The following is a 21,995-nucleotide window of genomic DNA, read 5'->3' as shown; positions in this document are numbered from 1 at the left end:
GGCATAAGCCGACACGACAAACAGGCACCGCTTTTTATGCCGCGAGGCATTGAGCTTGATTGAACTGGATAACCGGACGGCGCAGAGACGTCTGTTCACTGGGGTCAAATCCAGTAAAGCTGAGTGCAACTCCCACGCCATATATCCCACGAGTCATCGCTTCTGGGTCACCGGACACACTGAGGGATGAATGCGAAAGAGCTGAGTTCATCCTTAGTGTTCTGAGATGCAGAACCACGCTCGGGTCTTGTATGCGTGTTTCGGAGACACAGCATACATCGATTTTAAGGGAGTACAAGGTTTCAGCAAGCATTGCCTGTTTGCCAATTTGACATAGAGTACGGACGTTAAAAGCTCCTATATAGAAAGGATCTCGTGGATTTAGAAAGGTGTTACTTGTTTATTTTTTGTCGGCAGCGAGGAGCATAAGGCCCTTCGGTCAGATGGCTGACAGTCAAATGGCCCAGCAACGTTTTGTTGTGCGGTGGGAAGGGGTTGGGGAGGGACATCGGTGGACGCTGAACTGCGCGGGTAAATGATACTTCCCGGCTGCCCAGGCCGAGGAAGGGGGTTTGGTTGAGGTACCCCACCTTGAGGCTTCGACTGACCCACAAGGCAGTGGGAGGACGTAGGTTTTTGTTCGGGAACCCTGACCCTCGCCCCTGACTCAAAAGTCTGACCCATAAGGCAGTGGAAGAATGTAGGGTTTTGTTCGGGGACCCCGACCCTAGCCTCTGACTGAAAAGTCTGACCCACAAGACAGCGGCAAAATGTAGGGTTTTCTTTGGGGACCATACCGGGAGCCGACGACTCAACAGTCTGACCTGCTCGGCTGCAGGGGGTTGGCCTAACCCGAGGTCGCAGGGAATAAGACATTACTGTCTCATTCCTGATGCGGCTGCGCACAACAGGTGCCTTTTGAGCAGCACCAGGCTCTTTGGTTTTAAAAGTATTTCGACCGTATTGGATAATGCGCCGGCGGTCACGGTCAACCGTTGGGTGATCGGAGTGTGCGGTTTTTGGGGCCGACCTTTTCTAACCCGTCCTTCCTCAGGGAAAGGCATCATCGCTGCTCCCATAAATATGGACATGCTGGTTGCCTGGGGGAAATACCTTACTGCCTTCACACTCCTGTCGCAGAGGACAGTACGACTTTACCCCCAGACCGCCTCGTACCACGATTACTGTGCATGCATCTCAACTTCCCGTGTCCAGGCTTGGGCAACATGACAGTATCCCAGTCCTCGTGCTTCCTTCTAGTGGCATGGCAGTCGTCGAAAGGACCGCCTCGTACCACGATTACTCATAGTGCATCTCAACTTCCCGTGTCCAGGCTTGGGCAACATGACAGTATCCCAGTCCTCGTGCTTCCTTCTAGTGGCATGGCAGTGAGTCGTCGAAAGGTTTATACAACTGAACGATTTTCTTGGTAATGTTGCTGAAATGCCCTCGGAGGATTCACTGACAAACTGATTGTGGGGGTGGTGTTGCTCTCGTTGGTTCAGGTCTTTCAAAGTTGCAAGTATTTTTAAATGGTCCAAGTAATTCCGCGAGATGGCCCAAGTGGTTAGAGCGCGAATTTACTGACCGGTAGGTCCGTGGTTCGAACTCGACCACTGCCTCTCGACTCCCCTGTCTAGGTTTGGGCAACCTGGCAGTATCCTAGCCCTCGTGCAGCCTTCAGGTAGCATGGCAACTAGGCACCGAAAGGGTGCTACAGCTGAACGATACTAATTCTGCGAGATGGTCTGGTATATGCTTCACACCGGAGTGTTAAGTGCTCGTGCATGGCTGTTTGCTTGCAGTTATCATCATCATAATGATGATTATGATGCTTTCAGACCAGCCAACCACCATGGTAGTTAAATATATTTACCTAGGTAGTTGTATAGGTTTCGGTGGGTTGGTTGGAGATGAGTTCACTTCTTGAATCAAAAGGCCAGGACAACTTTTGTCAACATCTAACACATTTGCCACCTGTCTGACGTCGTTCTCTAGGTCTCTAGGTGCACAGAATGTGCAAAAACTCGGCGTTTTACCATCGGTTTATTTGAATCTTTAGGTGGGTTTTGTGGGAACAGCAAGTTAACAATACAGATGTTTTTAGGATGAAGAACCTCTTCACTTGTTCAGTTCACGCATCAAAGGTCGCGTGAAATGATACGATTTGGTTAGTAGAATCTGTATCGGTGTTGAATCCTGATTCTACTGGGTTGGTGTTCAACCATTGCTCGTTCACCACATTTAAAAACATCAGAAAATGGTTCCTCACGACGTTTGTCAGCCCCGCGTTCTTGGGAAATGGTATGTTCCGTTTTCTTGTTGTTCAACCGTTATTCACCAGTTAGGTGCGTCCTAACTCTTATAGACAACAAAACAATAAAGAACAAACGTCTGGCCATAGCATTATTTTGGTGGTTGGCTTCCAAAAGGAACACGATGACTGAGATATCCCCGCGTTACCCAAGCATAAACAGGAGCAATCAAAAAGCCAGGGTTGGGTTTGAACCGTGGACCTTCCAGCCAGTTATTTCGTGCCTTAAACATTACCTTCAGCGGGCAGCATACAAAAACTTGACTAGAGCTTCTTGTCCTGCCTCCGTTACCTCTGTGGCATGGCATAGCCGACCTCTTTTATCTTTCATCGACTGGCATCTTGGTCCCTATCCAGAGCGACTGGGGTCCTTCTGTCTGTCACTCTGGCGTCCATGAGACCATTTCCTAAATATCACGCGACGTAGCTCATTATTGAAACCTGGGTGCCGCCGCCACATGTTTACAATGCTGCCTAAACATCTCTGATCTAAAATAAGCAGTCGTGTTCCGTCTGCACAAGGTTACCAAGTTTCGGATCAAGACGGCAGCACCGTCTACGGCCAGTGGTGCCTGACGCTGAGGCAGTTTTTTCTTCATTTTTTGTTTAGTTTGGTGATTGGTGAGGTAATGAAATGGGCTCAGGAGAATCTTCCGAACCCGATTACAGCGAAGTACCTTAACTGGAGTATGCGGACGACATTGGTCAGGATTTTTAAAACGAGGAAGAAGAGATTTCATGAAGACTGATGCAGTCCTTCGGGATGTGTTTCGCACTCAGTGTAAAGTCATTCTGTGGGGCATAGTTTTTCAAAATGCCCTATGCATGATTTCGTCCGGATGTTCGTCAAGATGTCCAGCTGAGACAAGTTGGGGTTGTATTCCTCATCTGAAAGTCCGCTCAGTTGCGAGCTTTTGGATGGGGAATACAACCCCAACTTGTCTCAGCTGGACATCTTGACGAACATCCGGACGAAATAATGCATATAGGAAAGCCACAGAAACCAACGGAACGTTCCACTTTACGTCGCAAGACTTGGAATAACTCACAATACACCCACCACACAGTTTACCATACACTGCACGTCAAGACGAACATGTGATATTTTTGAGATGCCGCATTTTTGCTCTTTACGGTCGTTATTGATGCTTTTTACTTGGAGTACTGTGTTTTGTTGAAGCAAACAACCACCCCCTCACTTTTTACACCAGCAATGACTGCCCCTTAAGGAATGAGACATGGACCGGAAACCGCAAAGAACACTGATAACATTTTGAGTGTCACCTGGGTTGTAGTCTTCTAATGTGTCCACCTGGCACTCACCATGGTTTTTTCCTGTATTGAAGATCCTGCTGGTCCTTTCCCTTTCCGTATCTATAAAAGTGCTTACAGCTTTACACTCCCAAAAACGTCTTCTTCGCATCCGGATTCTGACAATCCTTGTGTGCTCCGCAGCTTTTCCTCAAATTCTATTGCTTAACCGTTTCATCGCTTTCAACCTGTTGCACATAGGTCATGCAACGCAAAATAGCGGAACAGTCGGCTCTGTTGAATCATTCTGGGATGATTGACCCCGAAGTGCGCTCCCAACTTCGTACACTCATGTCCCAGCTAAATCAGCGGAGAGAGGAAGCAGAAGCCCAGTTGGCACAAGGAAAGGGAGAGGAAGAATTGAGGTGAGTATGCTGCACTGACTGAATTTAATCTACCACCGTTTTTCGTTTCGCATACTTTTCACTGTGTCTCCATGAGAGAATCAAACAGTACACGGTTCTCGTTGGCTTGCAGGCACTGTCTCTCTCTCCATCACACTACTCTGTTTTAATCCAACGCTGCCGAATTGTGAACCATCCACCCAAACAAATATCAGGAATATTAAGAAGCTCTATGCAATGCTTCTGATGACGACGAATCTGAAACTGATAGCCACAGTTAAATAAACTGGCAACAGGAGGAAGTAATCAATCCATGGTATTATTCCTAGTGGTTATTTTACTAGTGAACTGTGTGTAAGCGATTAGCCTCTCTCTCTGTTACGTTGGTTGAGAACGAACGAAACTCATTGCCACATAGGAAAGTGGGAAGACAGAAGGAACAGCATACCAAAAAGTAGTATTGGGGATAAAGAAGGACAAGTGGGATCCTTTTGGGTGGCCGACTAGTTTCTATATGTAGAGGCCACCTGAGTTTAACGACTTAACTTCAATGAAGTTTCGTCCCGTAAGCGAAGTCAGTTTATGCCCAGAAAGCCGAGAAGCACTATACAGCTTTCTTATCCTAATCGGAAATCACCAGAATGCACCTCACGAATCTTCAGAGTGATTCAAACTCGCAATCGACACTTTATTAGCCTACCGGGATAAGAAATAAAGTGGGAAGTCACCAGGACTAGGCGGCTTGTATCCAGACCCCTTCAAAGGCGGAAAACAATCCCGGTTTATCCACCCGAAAAAACTTACTATTACTGTATGGAGAGAAGAGATTGCTTGCAAAGTGCGACACAACAGTCATTCCTTCCTTCAAACAGAGTGCGCGAACAACGTAAGCAAACCTTTTCTGTGTGCTCCCTGATCTCATCCAGTGACTTTGACTGAACACTGAGGTGCAGAATCGAGAAAACAAATCTGAGTTCCGTCCTACAGGATGATACTCTGAACACATATTCACTCTTCGACGGATCTCGGAACAGTGACACTGCTTCTAGCAACTACTAATGGTTGCCCTTGATTTGAAATCCGCCTTCGCCTCTGTTGGTCGTCGGATACTATGGGATTGTCTGCTGATTAACGGTTCCCCCAACAGGCTTTTGGCCCTCAAAGTTTTGTGGGCTAACTTCTGCGGACGCATCAAGGTCTGCGACAAGCCCTACATTCAGTGGTATTACGCAAAGCCGTCCCCTTTCGCCTTCCTTCTTCAACTTCATCGCCGATATGATCATGGAAGACTTACTCCTGGGAGACACAGTGAAAAGTATGCGAAACGAAAAACGGTGGTAGATTAAATTCAGTCAGTGCAGCATACTCACCTCAATTCTTCCTCTCCCTTTCCTTGTGCCAACTGGGCTTCTGCTTCCTCTCTCCGCTGATTTAGCTGGGACATGAGTGTACGAAGTTGGGAGCGCACTTCGGGGTCAATCATCCCAGAATGATTCAACAGAGCCGACTGTTCCGCTATTTTGCGTTGCATGACCTATGTGCAACAGGTTGAAAGCGATGAAACGGTTAAGCAATAGAATTTGAGGAAAAGCTGCGGAGCACACAAGGATTGTCAGAATCCGGATGCGAAGAAGACGTTTTTGGGAGTGTAAAGCTGTAAGCACTTTTATAGATACGGAAAGGGAAAGGACCAGCAGGATCTTCAATACAGGAAAAAACCATGGTGAGTGCCAGGTGGACACATTAGAAGACTACAACCCAGGTGACACTCAAAATGTTATCAGTGTTCTTTGCGGTTTCCGGTCCATGTCTCATTCCTTAAGGGGCAGTCATTGCTGGTGTAAAAAGTGAGGGGGTGGTTGTTTGCTTCAACAAAACACAGTACTCCAAGTAAAAAGCATCAATAACGACCGTAAAGAGCAAAAATGCGGCATCTCAAAAATATCACATGTTCGTCTTGACGTGCAGTGTATGGTAAACTGTGTGGTGGGTGTATTGTGAGTTATTCCAAGTCTTGCGACGTAAAGTGGAACGTTCCGTTGGTTTCTGTGGCTTTCCTATATGCATTATTTCGTCCGGATGTTCGTCAAGATGTCCAGCTGAGACAAGTTGGGGTTGTATTCCCCATCCAAAAGCTCGCAACTGAGCGGACTTTCAGATGGGGAATACAACCCCAACTTGTCTCAGCTGGACATCTTGACGAACATCCGGACGAAATAATGCATATAGGAAAGCCACAGAAACCAACGGAACGTTCCACTTTACGTCGCAAGACTTGGAATAACTCACAATACACCCACCACACAGTTTACCATACACTGCACGTCAAGACGAACATGTGATATTTTTGAGATGCCGCATTTTTGCTCTTTACGGTCGTTATTGATGCTTTTTACTTGGAGTACTGTGTTTTGTTGAAGCAAACAACCACCCCCTCACTTTTTACACCAGCAATGACTGCCCCTTAAGGAATGAGACATGGACCGGAAACCGCAAAGAACACTGATAACATTTTGAGTGTCACCTGGGTTGTAGTCTTCTAATGTGTCCACCTGGCACTCACCATGGTTTTTTCCTGTATTGAAGATCCTGCTGGTCCTTTCCCTTTCCGTATCTATAAAAGTGCTTACAGCTTTACACTCCCAAAAACGTCTTCTTCGCATCCGGATTCTGACAATCCTTGTGTGCTCCGCAGCTTTTCCTCAAATTCTATTGCTTAACCGTTTCATCGCTTTCAACCTGTTGCACATAGGTCATGCAACGCAAAATAGCGGAACAGTCGGCTCTGTTGAATCATTCTGGGATGATTGACCCCGAAGTGCGCTCCCAACTTCGTACACTCATGTCCCAGCTAAATCAGCGGAGAGAGGAAGCAGAAGCCCAGTTGGCACAAGGAAAGGGAGAGGAAGAATTGAGGTGAGTATGCTGCACTGACTGAATTTAATCTACCACCGTTTTTCGTTTCGCATACTTTTCACTGTGTCTCCATGAGAGAATCAAACAGTACACGGTTCTCGTTGGCTTGCAGGCACTGTCTCTCTCTCCATCACACTACTCTGTTTTAATCCAACGCTGCCGAATTGTGAACCATCCACCCAAACAAATATCAGGAATATTAAGAAGCTCTATGCAATGCTTCTGATGACGACGAATCTGAAACTGATAGCCACAGTTAAATAAACTGGCAACAGGAGGAAGTAATCAATCCATGGTATTATTCCTAGTGGTTATTTTACTAGTGAACTGTGTGTAAGCGATTAGCCTCTCTCTCTGTTACGTTGGTTGAGAACGAACGAAACTCATTGCCACATAGGAAAGTGGGAAGACAGAAGGAACAGCATACCAAAAAGTAGTATTGGGGATAAAGAAGGACAAGTGGGATCCTTTTGGGTGGCCGACTAGTTTCTATATGTAGAGGCCACCTGAGTTTAACGACTTAACTTCAATGAAGTTTCGTCCCGTAAGCGAAGTCAGTTTATGCCCAGAAAGCCGAGAAGCACTATACAGCTTTCTTATCCTAATCGGAAATCACCAGAATGCACCTCACGAATCTTCAGAGTGATTCAAACTCGCAATCGACACTTTATTAGCCTACCGGGATAAGAATTAAATTGGGAAGTCACCAGGACTAGGCGGCTTGTATCCAGACCCCTTCAAAGGCGGAAAACAATCCCGGTTTATCCACCCGAAAAACTTACTATTTTACCTGTCGGGTCGAAATTCTTCCAGAGCGTTCGGTAACAGATATCAAACAGATATCGGATCAGGCCCAGCCGAACTGTGAACAATTTAAATACCCTCGATAATTCTGCCCCATGGTTTAATGTGTAAAATGCTACCACAGACTGGGTAGGATCAAAACCGAAATTCACGTTTCCCAATGAGACACTTGAGGTAGTAGACAAAGTTTTGTGTTTGGGTAGCTGATCTAGCTAAAGGCGATAATTCCATCTGGATCGGGAAACACAGAGCAGCTTTTACTAACCCGCATCACCAGCTTCTCTGTCAAGGGTCGAGTTCATGATGCTACGGCGCGTTCTATACTGTTATATGAATCAGAAACCTGGCCGCAGCGAGCTGGCCTTGAATAACTTTGTGTTTGACCAATAATGTCGCCCCTAGGTGCTCCGTATAATGGTCGACCGACTTTCTCGGAGAGTCCTTTTCGCACAACCACACGGAGGGTGGAAACGGGCCAGAAAAATGTTGAGCAATTACCTGGCAGCGAGGTATGGAAACCATTACCAGTAACCCCAACTACACTAGTCACTAACGTGAAATGCTGCGTTGTGTTATCGAAGTGTTCTCAATCGAAGGACCTGTGGACTGAAAATGGTCATGGACTCCACTGATCGCCAACTCCATACCTCATCCCGTTGCCTCACATATAACTAATTTGATAGTTTTCAATTTAAACACCCCAAACGGGATTCACCAGATCGATCTGATTATGGTCTCGGTAACTTGGACTTATTGTTGGATAAAGCGGGCATGTCCAATTTTTCTGGATCTTAAAAAGCATGTTTTGGCGAGTTTATTCACTTTCTGGTAAATGGACTCGTGCTTTTACCCTTTCTGCTATGAACCCACTTTCCCATTTAACCAACAAGTTATCTTCAATATCACTCTCAGTTATATTTGACAGACTACGAACAGCTGCGTAGGTCGACTTGAGAGACTGTCCGGATTCACCATTGCCAATTTTCTCGAAGAATATCTCAAGCCGACGATCGTTCATCAAAACTGACGTTTTCCCCTTGTGAGATACCTGTATAGTGCCTTCCTAAGTCGAGTTACCACCTCAATATTGTCGTCGGTCTCAAATGCCTCAGCGGTCCCGCGGACTACATTAATCGAACTCTCGTTCCTCAGGGGTTCAAATATACTTGTGAAGGCAGGGTCTAGCGGCAACTAGTGAGTAGTGGTGACAGCAAAATACATGACCAAGTCACGCAGTTCCTGCCCCCCTCCACAAGTTCCATTTACGTGCTCTTGACCTCGGTTAAGCTCTATATGTATTCCTTGGTTTTCTATACCACGACCTGGGTCGTCCCACTGATTTTGTTTCAGCGTTCGGTCTAAATAAGTGCGGCGTGGCGAGTGCAGTTTGCGGCGCCGTTATCGAAATCACTAGAAGTGGTTCAGGCATTGGTTTCCTGGAAAAATAGTATGAAGTTATAGGATGGGAGTATCTTACGTAGAGCCTAACTCGCTAGTATAGTGTTTATTTATATTCTCATTGCTCCGCTATAGTATTACTTTGCCCTCCCAAATAAGCCACAGTCCCTCGACAAAATTTGTTGTCAACGTGAAGGCTGTCAATGATCTTGCAGCAAATTTTTACTTTCCATTAGAGCACGAACATACGATCATTTGATTTTCTCTTTTTGCAGCGTCATTGATCCTAGCTTTTTGGCTCGCCTCCAGGCCATGGTGGACACACTTGCTCAGACCAGAGCACTACAAGAGCGGCTGAACCAAGGTCGTATAGATACACAACAGCATCAGTCGCTTGTGTCGGGACATTCAGGTTCATTTGTTGGTCAAGCTGAAGAATGTGGTGATGTCGAGTCCGGTCCGGATGCTGTAGAGGTAAGGATTGCTCACTACAGTGATAGTGTTCGTATTTTCGAAAAGGAACGCCAGATTATCTTAAAGTAGACACCAATTAATGCACCTTGAGAGTGGTATCGTCTAATCTTTCGGTTTTATGCTCCTACATCTGATAACGAATCTGTTGTTTGGTGTTTTAAATCTGGTTGTACTCCTTAAGCTAGTTGTTTTGAACACAGTTGATTGCCTAACATGAAGCGATCGAGAGTAGCAATGCTCTGTCACTGTGCAATACTATCACTCATGGAACTGCACGAGTGTAGGAACCTCTGATACCTGTCAAAGTTTCATACCAGAATAACTCACGAACAGAGACTGACCTAAGCGAGGTTAATGTGTGTTTCAAGTGTTGTTCCTCAAAACTAGACTCCTGTGGGACTATGTTGTCAACTCCTAGTTTTTCTCAGGGAGATGCCGCAATATGTAATGGATTTCAGTGGCGTTTTCTATCCGAATTGTTCGATTGAGCTTTTTGGACTAGAATAATGTCGTCTACCCTTACCTTCACTTTTTCAAATTTTCTGTGGGATCCTTCCAGAAGCCACGACTTCCAAGACGCTCTCTGACCAACAGTGGTCATTCCTCTCGCTAGGAAAGCTGTTTTTACTGTTAATCTTCAGTAACTGGTGGTGTCTGGTGACGAAGAGTACCTCCTAAATTATTGCTTTCTATGAAAGCTGTACGCCTCCCCCCGTGGACCTGGACGTCTATGGCAAATCCCCTCCTGAGTCACCACATCCAGTGGTGTCATGTAGGGGCGTCCTCTGTCGACCTTTACCTTTAACTTCATGATTGATATGCCACTTGAGTCTTCTTTACTTGCTTCTAATTCCTTGGGGATAGAAATACTTTTAGGGCGTCCGCTCACGGAATTTGAGTATCCCGGTAATATTGCTATCCTCGAATCAGACCCTTCAGAAATGCAAGGTGCTTTTAATAACCTTAATAACTCTGCTGCACAGTTCGGTGTGCGTTTCACACTTGTAGAGTGTAGCGTTACCGTAAGGTTGGATAGAATCAATCACAGACCTCATGCTTGCAGGTGAACCAGTCGATGTGAATAAGTTTGTCTATCTGGACAGTTGTGGTAGACTGATGAAAGGCGAAATCACTTCCCGAATGGGGTAGGGTAAGTCAACGTTTGCCAACCTCAGACATTTGTGACACCAGGCTGACTGTCAAGGGTAGGGCGTACAATTCCGCTGTCCGATCTGTCCTGCTTTATGGATCTGAAGCGTGGCTACCGCTTGTGGAAAACCTTCGAAGACTATCGGTGCTTCCGAGGGGTTGCGCAATTTTAATGCGGACATCAGGTAAGTAATGCTAAAGTACTCCAGCAAAGGTAACTCTCTCCGGATAGATCAGCTGGTCACACTAAATGGATTACACTGGCTCGCCATGTAGTTCACATGCCAAAGACTTCTTCTTGCAACCATGTATGGGATGGAGATGGCCCGAGACGATCAGTCCAAGACCTGGCAACAAAGCATAAAATTCTTCACCAGTCAACATAGTTGCTTTGTTGCCTGCCTTTTCCCCGGATGCTGAATCATTGGACTATCTGTCTCTGTCGGGCAGCCAATGTCTATCCTGCATCAAACCATCGCCTTCACTTTGTATCTATCGTACTATGCCATATCGGATAAACGGATTAGTTGGACGTCAATGAACTGACTGAACCACCGCCTCCAACATATGGCCGCCATTATTTTGTTCCCTTTATCTTCCGCCAATGAAACTGTAGCATCTGAAGCCACTGTACTTTGTATACGTTTTGTGGCTGAAAAACTAAACTAAACTGAATTGGTTGTACGACAATGAGGCATCGGTATCAATGCTGCTTTGGCTACCCCTGGTGATCATACTGATGATAGTGAACGGTTGTTTTCGTGTCACGTTCTACCCGAGTGCTGTTACGGTATCCCGAACAACCTCGAGTGACAACACATGGTCGTATATACGATGTACGTTCGGTCTGGTTATTTACCCGCAACAACTTTATGGTTACCGCATTTTCCCTTGTAACTTTTGCTCACCTTCGGATGACTATCTCCTGAGACCTGAATAATTGGCCCCAAAAAGGCCTCGGATATACGCTACCTGGGCACAACAGTAAGAAATTTAAGGCGGTAGTTTGCATCAGTTTAATATGTGGTGTTGATAAATGGGCGTTATTTTAGTCATAGCGGGTTGCATTAGGCATTACCGAGTGGACCAGTATATTAATGGTACACCACTGACCATCTCGCTTGTTGTCTCCTCATCTTAAACCCCTGGCGGGCCTTCTCTGTTTATCTAGTAGACAATTACACCCGAAGAAAAAAGCGGTTTCATTGTTTCGCTTCAGTCATGTGGCATCTTTTATTTCGTACTGTTTATCATACTACCTTTCGGGAAATTGTTGCTCGGCTACATTAGAATATCCCAACGAACTTGCTATTGGGCTTTTCTTCGAACTCTTACAGAGCCCTTACATCATCATATTCCTACCAGTACTGGTGTGGCCAAACAGCTGGGCATTTTAGCTGTTGATATCCCGAATTCCGTCTCTTCTCTCTCCGGCTTACTCAAACTAGTCACCATCTCGAGAATCGTCTACTGGCTTGTTTGCGTTTTCGATTATTAGCTGGTTCCTACGAGAGGATAATACATCTTTCTGAATAACCATAAGGTTCCATAGAAGTTAGATTTGGCCGTTAGTTCCTGTAATTCTAGTCGAGCGTTGTGAATACGCATAATTCTACTACTATCTACTAATATCAGGAGTGATAGTTCCATGGATTTTGATAGTATCGGCCACCAACGTGACCGGATACACTCACTCTTCCAATGACCGAATGGTGCTTCATCAGATGCCTTTGCCCTTGCCGCTGATTTGGGTAAGGAAATTTTCATTGGCAAGTGTACAAACAACCATAGGTATACGACGGGTCCACTTGGGCACAACTTATGAACGCCTGTCCGTTTAACACCATTAATTCGACGGCACTTGGAGAATATCATTTCAAGTTAATGGAACACGCTACGTTGGAATCATCGTCGATAGCATCACATCGGTGTCCAACACGGTACACTGACGTACAACCATAATTTATTCGAAAGCCTGATCGTGAAGAAAAGAATAAAATTAGACAGGGAAGCGACTTATTGCTACCTTACCACAACCATTCCGGGGTGCCCACACCTCCAGACATTCGTTCAGGCAATCTGGATAGTGACTGACAACAAGAACGCTGTTGACATTGATTAGCAACCATCTTGCAGCGTCTCCAACTAGGTGCAGTGGGGATCACACAGTCCTCATCGTGGAAGGCGAGTAACACTGACAGTAACCAGATTTTGTAATCTATAGAGAAAAATGTTGGTAGCTCAGGTAGCGTAGTTGGTCGTTGGCTTGTTCGTTGAGCTGGGAGATTTGATTGCGAACGTTTTATCACCAACCGGGGTGACATCACCAGTGCGTTATTAGGGGGCGTAGTGATGTGTAGCGATCGGTTGTACATACAGCCACCTCGATTGGTGATGAAACATTCGCAACCAAAATTACCCAGCTCAGCGAACAAGCCAACGACCAACCTCGTAATCTCTTTCATACCCGTCTACCAGATCAAGGGTTGGCCACCTCTCTGCTTCCGTCACTCTGAATTAGGCATGGGTAACAGCACTACCTTCGGCGAACGATAGTTCGTCATGTGCAATACATGCTTAACCAACGCCGCCTCTGGTGCTGGACACATTTTTCAATGGAAGTCCCTGTGCACGACCGAAAACTCGCTTTCTAATTGCCGGCACGAACTTACACGAGCTATGGTCCTGAGACAACGTTTGTCGAATACCCGAACAGGCTCGAACAGGCCAAGGCTCACAGCCATACAACAAAACAGCCCGCATTGTAGCCTGATAAACACGTCCCTTGAGAGGATATACCGCTTTGACGCCATAGGTGACACAAATTAGCAAAGCCGATTCGAGCTTTGCAGATTCGTGCATTCTGCTGTCGATCCCACTGTCTCGCTTCTTCCCATCAAGTGGGTTTTTGAGGCTGGTACTAGCAATTTAATGATTTTCCGTGTAGATTAGTCAAACAGGTATCACCCACAGCAATGACCACGTGTATTTGCCACTACTTTCTACTTGTCCAGCGTACTTGAACACGCCCACAATGAGAGCCGAATTTCGTCCTCACTTTCAGTGGGCATTCCATCTTAATACGCTATCCCCAGCATACCCTATGCACCCTCTGTTTCTCTTTGTTTGTTCAAGCTGACACTTTTCGTTGGGATCCCTCCGTGACTCTATAACACACTAGTCGCCGGTTGAAGAGCATTCCTGAATTTTGCAGAGCTATTAAGTAAAATAAATCGGAAGTAAAAACTCTGATACAACAAACCACTCAGACAGATCATTACAGTGGTCTAAATCGTGCACCACACTTTAGATGGCTTATTTCAAGGGTCTCGCGATCGACAACAAGACAAGGGGATCATCGTGCATTGCAGATAGTAGCTCGAGCCTCTGGGCGCTGGTTTTGCGGAGGTTAACGATACGTACCGACCATGCTATTTCGTGTACTGTTATGCGATTGCTTATGCGACTTGGCTGTTGTATCTAGGCACTCTAACTTTACTGTTTCCAAGTGTGCGGTAAGCAATCTGAAGCCATGCGAACCAAACAGCCCTACTAGAACCACAAGCTAAGGATTCCCATGTTTGGATAATGTGGCCTCAGTTTAAAACCCGGAAGCTCTAAACTTTTTGGTTTTTGCGTTACTCACAAGTAGTACAAAACAAAAGACTTTTCTGTTCGCGCGCCCGTTGGTTTTTGACGCGTGGTGAAACTTCATCGTTTGGACTCACATGGTAAACTCTGGGCTTTTATTGTCGACTGTTTAGGGAAGAAGTGTTTTAACCAGCATTTATTGATCTATCGCCATTCATCTCTTGATTCGTGAGATACTTCGCTAATTAAATGCAGGTTGAAATTGTGCGATTTCAGGCTCTAGTACGTGGCAAAAGCGTATTCGTGTGATTTCATGAAGAAAAACGGCATGTAAATAAATTTCATCGTGGAACTATTTGGAGGCCGATGTTTACAAGATATTCCGACATGAGACATTTATCAAAAAGCAGAGGTAGTGTTGGTCTGATGCTCGCACTTGCACTGAGTCTTCCAAACACTCAGGCAAACAGGCTTTGTTGGAGGACCACTGGGGGTCAGTTGGCAGGCAAACGGTCTCAGTTTATAACTTCCAGTTCTTCATCCGAGTGAAGTTACCTTCTGTTCAGATAAATACTCATTTTTCAGTTAAGAAAACGTTACTGGGAGACTTAAATCGATCCCTGATGAATCTCTCGCTCACAGTATCCTTCAGTTCAGTCTCTCATCAACGCCAGCTTAAGTTGCAAATGACTGTTCATCTGCACCTGCATCCACTTTGGTATTGAGGTATGGAATAATATTGATAGAACTTCGGGAAATAGGTCTACTTAGTGAGTCCAAAAAGGATGAAACGGGTTCTGGACTATCAGGCCCTTTTCATCATCTTTGTGGGTGTTGTCATATCAAAGTTGACATCCTCCTAAGTGAACACTCGAGGAATCCGACTTCCAGGTTATCTAAGCTCCGGCAACTCAATTAATAATGTGGTTTTTTGAGGGATCATCTCTGAAAATGGAGGTTCTCTACTTCCAAGTTTACCTCACCTTCAAGCTACTCATCAGACAGTTAATTCTTCTCATTGTTTTATACGGCAAGTGTGGAAACAAGGTCGGGGATACTGCACTATTTCAAAACAGGTCATTTCCATTAACCTACTTCTGACGGTTTGGCGTGTATGTAAGCGTTTAACAGTTGGGATTCCACCGCCCCTCCCGCCGAGAATTGATGACCAATAAATTGTCTCTGGTTCTGCAACACCTTGACCTCATTGTGGTGCATAAATTCCTCATCCGTAGACGAAATTTCATTTCGGTTTGTTTTGCCCACTGTGGTACATGTTTCGTCGAAGATACCTGCATGCAAATCAAGCTCTGACTGCACCAACGTTAGTATTTGTTCGCCAACAGTTGCAAAAATACACGCCATTTTAGTGAAGATGCGGAAGAAAAGCGGATCCTAATTGATTTCAGTATTCCTGTTTTCTGGTGGTTCACGTATGGTTGCTACATTGGGCCTTACCTAGCAATATGACGCCTGTGTTTTCTGCGTGTTCTTCAGGGCTTTGACGATGGCGGTCCAAGGCCGGTCGCTGCTTACCGCCATGGTCTACCAAGTCGCCGTTCTCGTCCACTAGCCGAACCTCCTCTGGACTCGGGCAGTCCACCTGGCAATGGTTCCGTGGTCTCCAGCGATTCCTTACCATCCGATCGAGCTATACCATTCCGATCTCGTTTGCGAGGTACTCCACAGGATACGGCAGCCTATGAATCTGGCCAGGAAGATGGGGAAGAGGAAATTTGGACTCATCCTCTTCGTCATCCGCGAAAGATTCGCAGGTTTGTCGATGTTCACTTTCTGTAGGACACTTGAGAATATCTAGGCCCTAACGACCTGTTTCTTTTCTGTGTGGCCCAATACCTTTCCGTGAACGTCACTCCAGTGTCCCAAACTCCGTCAGAACTGGGAAGACATCATTCGAGGGGATCCTTCCAATGTTAGCTACTTTGATTTTACCATGTTGCTTGATAAACCTGTTCATTGAGCGAACTGAGTTCGTATCGGAAGACTGTTGTCCGGAGATACCAAGTTCGTTTTTAAAAGCTCGCTTGTGAGAGTCAATGGCGCATTGTCTGGACAATAGTACGTCATTGATAGGGTCCCGCAGGGCTAAATGTAAATTATGTACCGGGTGTCATTCACTCGACGCATGGTACATGATCTCTTCGCCATTGGAGACCGGTTCCCTCTAATTTGTTCTTGCTTGGTTATGTGAACAGCCGGTTACTTAGTGTTTCTCCATCAAATCCTCCAAGTGTTTAGCAGTTTTCATAGAACCGCTATTTCTCGTCGTACCCTAATATTTTGGCTGCATTCTTGTAGAGCTGATGCCGTTGTAAACATGTCTAAGGGTCATTGTATTCTTGGATTTCAAACTCGCTTTTGATATTTATGACATTCACACATCCCGACTTCTACAGCTATAAGACGCCTCTTCTGTGAAACTGGAGCCCGTGCATTCAAAACCCATGGTCTCATGTTAGGTCAGTTTTGATGTAGTCCACTTGCATGCCTCAAGGCCGGAGAAACCACTTCCACCAGGAAGTGTTTCATTTATATACCTGACTTATGTGGTCTGAATTATCAACGACTCCATGGTTTTCCTGGCCTACTGTCATTGACAGGTAGGTTACAACTTCGGTGTATTCTTTTTGGTGGCTTGGGGGAGTAGCTTGACGGTGTGTTCATCTGATGAATCAGATCGATGAATTTCCTTGGGTGGCATGACCTCAGTAGGCATTGACCTAAAAGGCATTGGCTGTCTCAGACTGTTTTACTCGCTGTTGGTTTACTCATCGGCTCGAGTGATTTCCGACTCCTGTGTCTGTTGCTTTCTAGTTGAAACTATTATCTGGTGAAAAACTTTATGGACACAGGGGCACTAGACTTTCTGTATATCTGTTTATTTGAATCTCTTACTATTTTTTGCACCAGACGTCAGCTGCTATACAGAAAGACAGTGTGCTAGTTAAACGTGACCACCTAAGCACTTTCTGTTACGTAAGACTCTGACTAGAATAGTTAGTGTTCAGGAGTACAACACTAACAACTTGTGGTAAGTTTTGGAACTGCCGGAGGATAGTGAAGGATAACTGCCGTGCACAGTCTGTGGAACCACAACTTCTTTTGAACATCGGTATCTTCATCTGTCATATCATTTTATTATATTTTCCTTCCTTTCCTCAATACGCCATCTGGCCTCTTGGAAAAATTGGTTCGACAGTAGTGTTATAACCACTGGTCCAACAGCGTCCTTTCTTAGTTCACTGTAGGGTAGAGGAGCAATGAACCCCACATATGAAGGCAACACTTTGGGATCACGAGTATTATCTACTTGAGAGTGTTCTTTTTGTTAGGGAAACAGATTTCCTTATAAACTGGACATTTCTACTTCGTTTTGTTTGTTTTTGCCTTTGTGATGGTTCAGTCACTAGTGCTGTCATACACAGATGACGCGCAGTTGGTCTTTCACCTCCCAACGGATTAAACCTCCCTGCAGATGTGCGTACTTTGTGAAAACTGTCGATTGGTAATGTCCAAAATATTCTACTTTTATCAACCGTGTACCCATCTGTGAAAACGACTAAATCAAGCCCTCGTTGTATAACCAATTTAAATGGAACTCAGTGGGGAAAACATCTGACCAGTTCATCATGATTCCTTTGTCTAAATTTCCATTCCGTCAGGTTCTGTATGTGCCATGTTGTGTAGCAAGGTATTCAGCTGCTTAAGCCGGGACGCATAAGTGTTGCGATAGGGCTTCTCATTTGTCCCAAAAACTTCTACTATGAGCAAGCCCAACCACATGTTATGCAAGGATCATCTCCCGCAATACCTCAACCAACGGCTGACAGCTGGGATCTGGGAGATGACCAGCATCGAAGCGGACGTCCTCAACCAGTAGCGATAACTGATCACACTCGAGACTTACGCATGGATATCCGAAAGCCCACGCTTGTCTTCAAAACCACGCTTTATCGAAGCCAGTTCGTCATACCGCTTCTTGACTTTCTTCAGCTTCGATCAACATCTGAAGCCATCGCCATCCGGCTGCTTGTGCCCTCATCTTACCCCGACCCCATCACTGCCACACATTCGAAACCCGGCGCGGCCGTGATTGCGCGCGCGGGGCTTGTAGTAGCCAGTCCTCAACGGAAAGTATGGTAACGGTGTCGTAGGCAGGTTTCTGAGTTCGTGTCATAGGGACGCAAATGAATTTTCCGACTATGCAGCAGAAATCACAGAAGTCAACGTTGGACCCATCTTGTCTAGGCTTATGGATTAGCAGCCAATTAGAATTGTATACGGACGGGAATATGACCTCATGACCAGCCTGCGAGTACACCCTTTGACAAAATACTCGTTCACTTGTGCAACCCTTTTGATGCTTAGCTGCGCTACTACCCAAAGGAGGCACGATGGGTAAGATGCTACCGTTTGCCTTAGCCTAAACAGGAGCAACGGAGATGTCCCGGTTGCGTTCGAACCACGGAATTTCTGGTCAGTAAGTTCGTGCCTCAATAACTGATTTATCTCGGGCTACATACACGTAGCAGATGCTCTAAACTTACGGGAATTCGAGAAAAAATACTTATGTGCGCGGAACATTTATCGGTAAAACGACTTGAAGTATATAATAGCAATAACTGGTGTGCCCAATTTCGCCAAAAGGGCTTCATTTTTTTAGAGGAATTGGGGCACTGAAAAATCTGTTTCAATGGGTGGGTGGTATTCGTAGTAAGGAATGTTTAAAGGGATAGCAGCATCACGCGAAAGTTGGCTGCACCCAGAATATAAATGTACGCCGCAAAATATCATCGCTGCTGTTTGAATCTAACTCTCGATTGTCTCTATGTTTGGGTGACCCGAGAACACTTCAGTGTTTCGTAAGTTTTGCGCGGAGCGTGCGGAAAACGGTAGCAGCTTCACATACTGGTGAGCATTACTAGTGTTTGGGTGTGGCCCCGACTAATCAGTAATGATCTTAATGAGCTGCTGAAATTCATGATCCAAAAGTTGAGAAGGAAGTATGTACATATACTATGCCGGATTCTTCCCACCAAACTCAACTTGTCCTGATCCTACCCTGGTTCGTGCACTTATTTTCAGGATCGATGAAAATGACAGTCATCTGCTCGCATATGCGGGTCATCCTCTTTCTGGCAGCTTCCAGAACGTCTCTGAGTCCGAAAGTGCTGATGTCGACGTGCGGCATTCTCCGGACACTCCTTTTGGTTCTGTCAGACGACATGCGGGTTCCTCCCACTCGGATCAGGATCAAGACTTCTCCATCTATTCTAACTTCAAACATCACGGACAACGACGAAGACGTATCGGCATGCCTCCTGTGCTCGCCAATCACGTCACTATCTTATCACATACTATCTTCATTGGACATCTGCACAAGCAGCTGGCCGAAAGTCGCCTGAAGAATTTGTGTGTTGAAGTGGCTGGTGGTCAGGTGGTCGAGTGCAATTTTATTCCCCCACGTGGCTGTGCATTTGTCACCTTCTCCACCAGACGCGCCGCGCATCGAGCGCTAACCCAAATGGACCAGTCCAAAATGAACGGTCGACAAATCAAAGTGGCCTGGGCTCCGAATCGAGGAGTCAAAAGCAATGAAACTTACATGAAAAATTACTGGGACCCGGTCGAGGGCTGCACTTATTTACCCGTGGATGAGATCACCAAGCTCACCCGACCCAAATTAGATCAAATCTTGGCAGGTCACGGGGAGATAGATGAGGATTCTGTTGCTGATTCCCGCCTACGTGATCTGATTTTAAACATTTCTGCCTCACATTCAACCAATGCGACCGCTTCGCCCAGTACACCAACAGCCGCATACATTTATGGAGCGACTGGAACACTACGAACGTCCATCCCTGCTACTCCCGCTGCTTTGGTAGCACCTGCCTACTCCATCGCGGGGCTTGCCCCGATTCCCGTTGCCATGGCCTCAACAACTTCATCCAACTTGCCTGCTGTCATTCCCCCACCAATATCAATGATTATACCTCTTGTACCTGGTAAGTTCTGGGTGTCAGACCTCTTGAGTTATGTTGAGTGAACAGATGAGAGCTGTAGACGAGTCTGTAAGGTTCGGGTTGTGTTTGATGATCTGAGACATATATGGCGGCAAAGCAACAAACCCCTAAATCTTAAGGGACATTGTTTCAGGCTAAAGTGCGACTGTTTTATTGTACGGAGTTGAGACTTGGCTGCTTCGAGCGTCGGAACTGAGACATCTTCAGGTCTTCGACAACCGTTATCTCAGAACCACAGCGCAGGCCGAAGCATGGCCTCAACAACTTCATCCAACTTGCCTGCTGTCATTCCCCCACCAATATCAATGATTATACCTCTTGTACCTGGTAAGTTCTGGGTGTCAGACCTCTTGAGTTATGTTGAGTGAACAGATGAGAGCTGTAGACGAGTCTGTAAGGTTCGGGTTGTGTTTGATGATCTGAGACATATATGGCGGCAAAGCAACAAACCCCTAAATCTTAAGGGACATTGTTTCAGGCTAAAGTGCGACTGTTTTATTGTACGGAGTTGAGACTTGGCTGCTTCGAGCGTCGGAACTGAGACATCTTCAGGTCTTCGACAACCGTTATCTCAGAACCACAGCTCGTGCAGGCCGAAGAGTGCTGTTTTCCGTGCCCAAGTCATTGGCACAAGTAGATGTGTGATCAGTCTTTGACCTGGCAGAGGGTTATGAAGGCCACTACGAAAAATCTAGGTGCTGTGGGTATGACGCCTTCCAGGATGGCGTCCGCATGCTCCCCACTGTTCATGTTTTGAGACGCTGCAAGATATAGTTTTTGGCCGACGCCTATCGAACTATCGCATCGGCTGTCAAAAAAAGTTCGAAAGCACATTTTAGAACGTCTCTTGCCCGTCGATACCCGACCGATTTCTAGCCTAGTTTAGCGTGACCACCTTCAATGTAGCTCGAGGTATCTTAGTATTTGAGATCAGGTCTGTAGTTTCAGCCCAACCTCTGCATGTTGGCTGCTCCTGTTTAGGCCTGGTGGTATCTCAACCCTAGTGCTTCTTTCGGGTAAAATGACAAATTTGCACTGAAAGGGTGTTGGAGCTGAATGACTACCATTCGCACCTCATTTCTTTCTTCTGTTGACTCATTATTTTCAAGACCATACGTTTTTTAATCGCCAGAAACTCGGACTGACCTTTCGCGCTGGATTGTCGGGCAGACATTGTTTTCAAGGTGGTTTTCTAGGTAAAACTGTCCATTCGGCCCACTCTTCCGGTGAATTCGAGCAATCGTATTGCGCCGCCAAATGCACGTATTAGTTGGTGGTCACTTTGTGTTACAGTCGGCGCAGTTTCTGTCACATGGGGAAACTTTTTTGGGGTTATTGGTGTGTGGTGAGGAGAATTTATGCAAGGAAGTTTTTCTAAGAAAACAATGGGTTACCTGATTGTGAAAGGCAACCCCTGAAAGTGATTTATTTATTTTTATCTGGGTTTGTGTCTTTCCGTGAAGGATCTTGGGATGTGCCTTTCATGTCCTATGGTGCATTTGACTTTACATCACACTGATATGGCGCCGTTCTGCGATAAACGCTATACGGTGTCTATGCGCATGATAGCCTTGGCTCAGTTGCTTCGCTGAAGCATATAATGCACCGATTTCGGTGTGTACCGAAGACGTGTTTCCAAGTTTCGCGTTG

General features: G+C 45.8%; 1 protein-coding gene across 1 annotated transcript in view; it reads left to right on the top strand.

The window, feature by feature from the left end:
• T265_00248 (hypothetical protein) overlaps window positions 1-21,995 on the top strand; it is a gene marked incomplete at both ends in the record, with an annotated part of 39,999 nt that overhangs the window by 7,030 nt on the left and 10,974 nt on the right. Inside the window, 7 exons of the mRNA XM_009163956.1 lie at window positions 3,827-3,990; window positions 5,166-5,284; window positions 6,741-6,885; window positions 9,363-9,561; window positions 15,799-16,076; window positions 19,408-20,327; window positions 20,553-20,672. Of these exons, the coding sequence (XP_009162220.1) occupies window positions 3,827-3,990; window positions 5,166-5,284; window positions 6,741-6,885; window positions 9,363-9,561; window positions 15,799-16,076; window positions 19,408-20,327; window positions 20,553-20,672 (1,945 nt within the window). The remainder of the gene's footprint in view (window positions 1-3,826; window positions 3,991-5,165; window positions 5,285-6,740; window positions 6,886-9,362; window positions 9,562-15,798; window positions 16,077-19,407; window positions 20,328-20,552; window positions 20,673-21,995) is intronic.

Source organism: Opisthorchis viverrini (genome assembly GCF_000715545.1).
Source record: "Opisthorchis viverrini unplaced genomic scaffold opera_v5_2, whole genome shotgun sequence".
Classification (NCBI taxonomy): domain Eukaryota; kingdom Metazoa; phylum Platyhelminthes; class Trematoda; order Opisthorchiida; family Opisthorchiidae; genus Opisthorchis; species Opisthorchis viverrini.
Note: the sequence above shows the minus strand (reverse complement) of the source record. Positions and strands in the feature narration are given on the sequence as shown.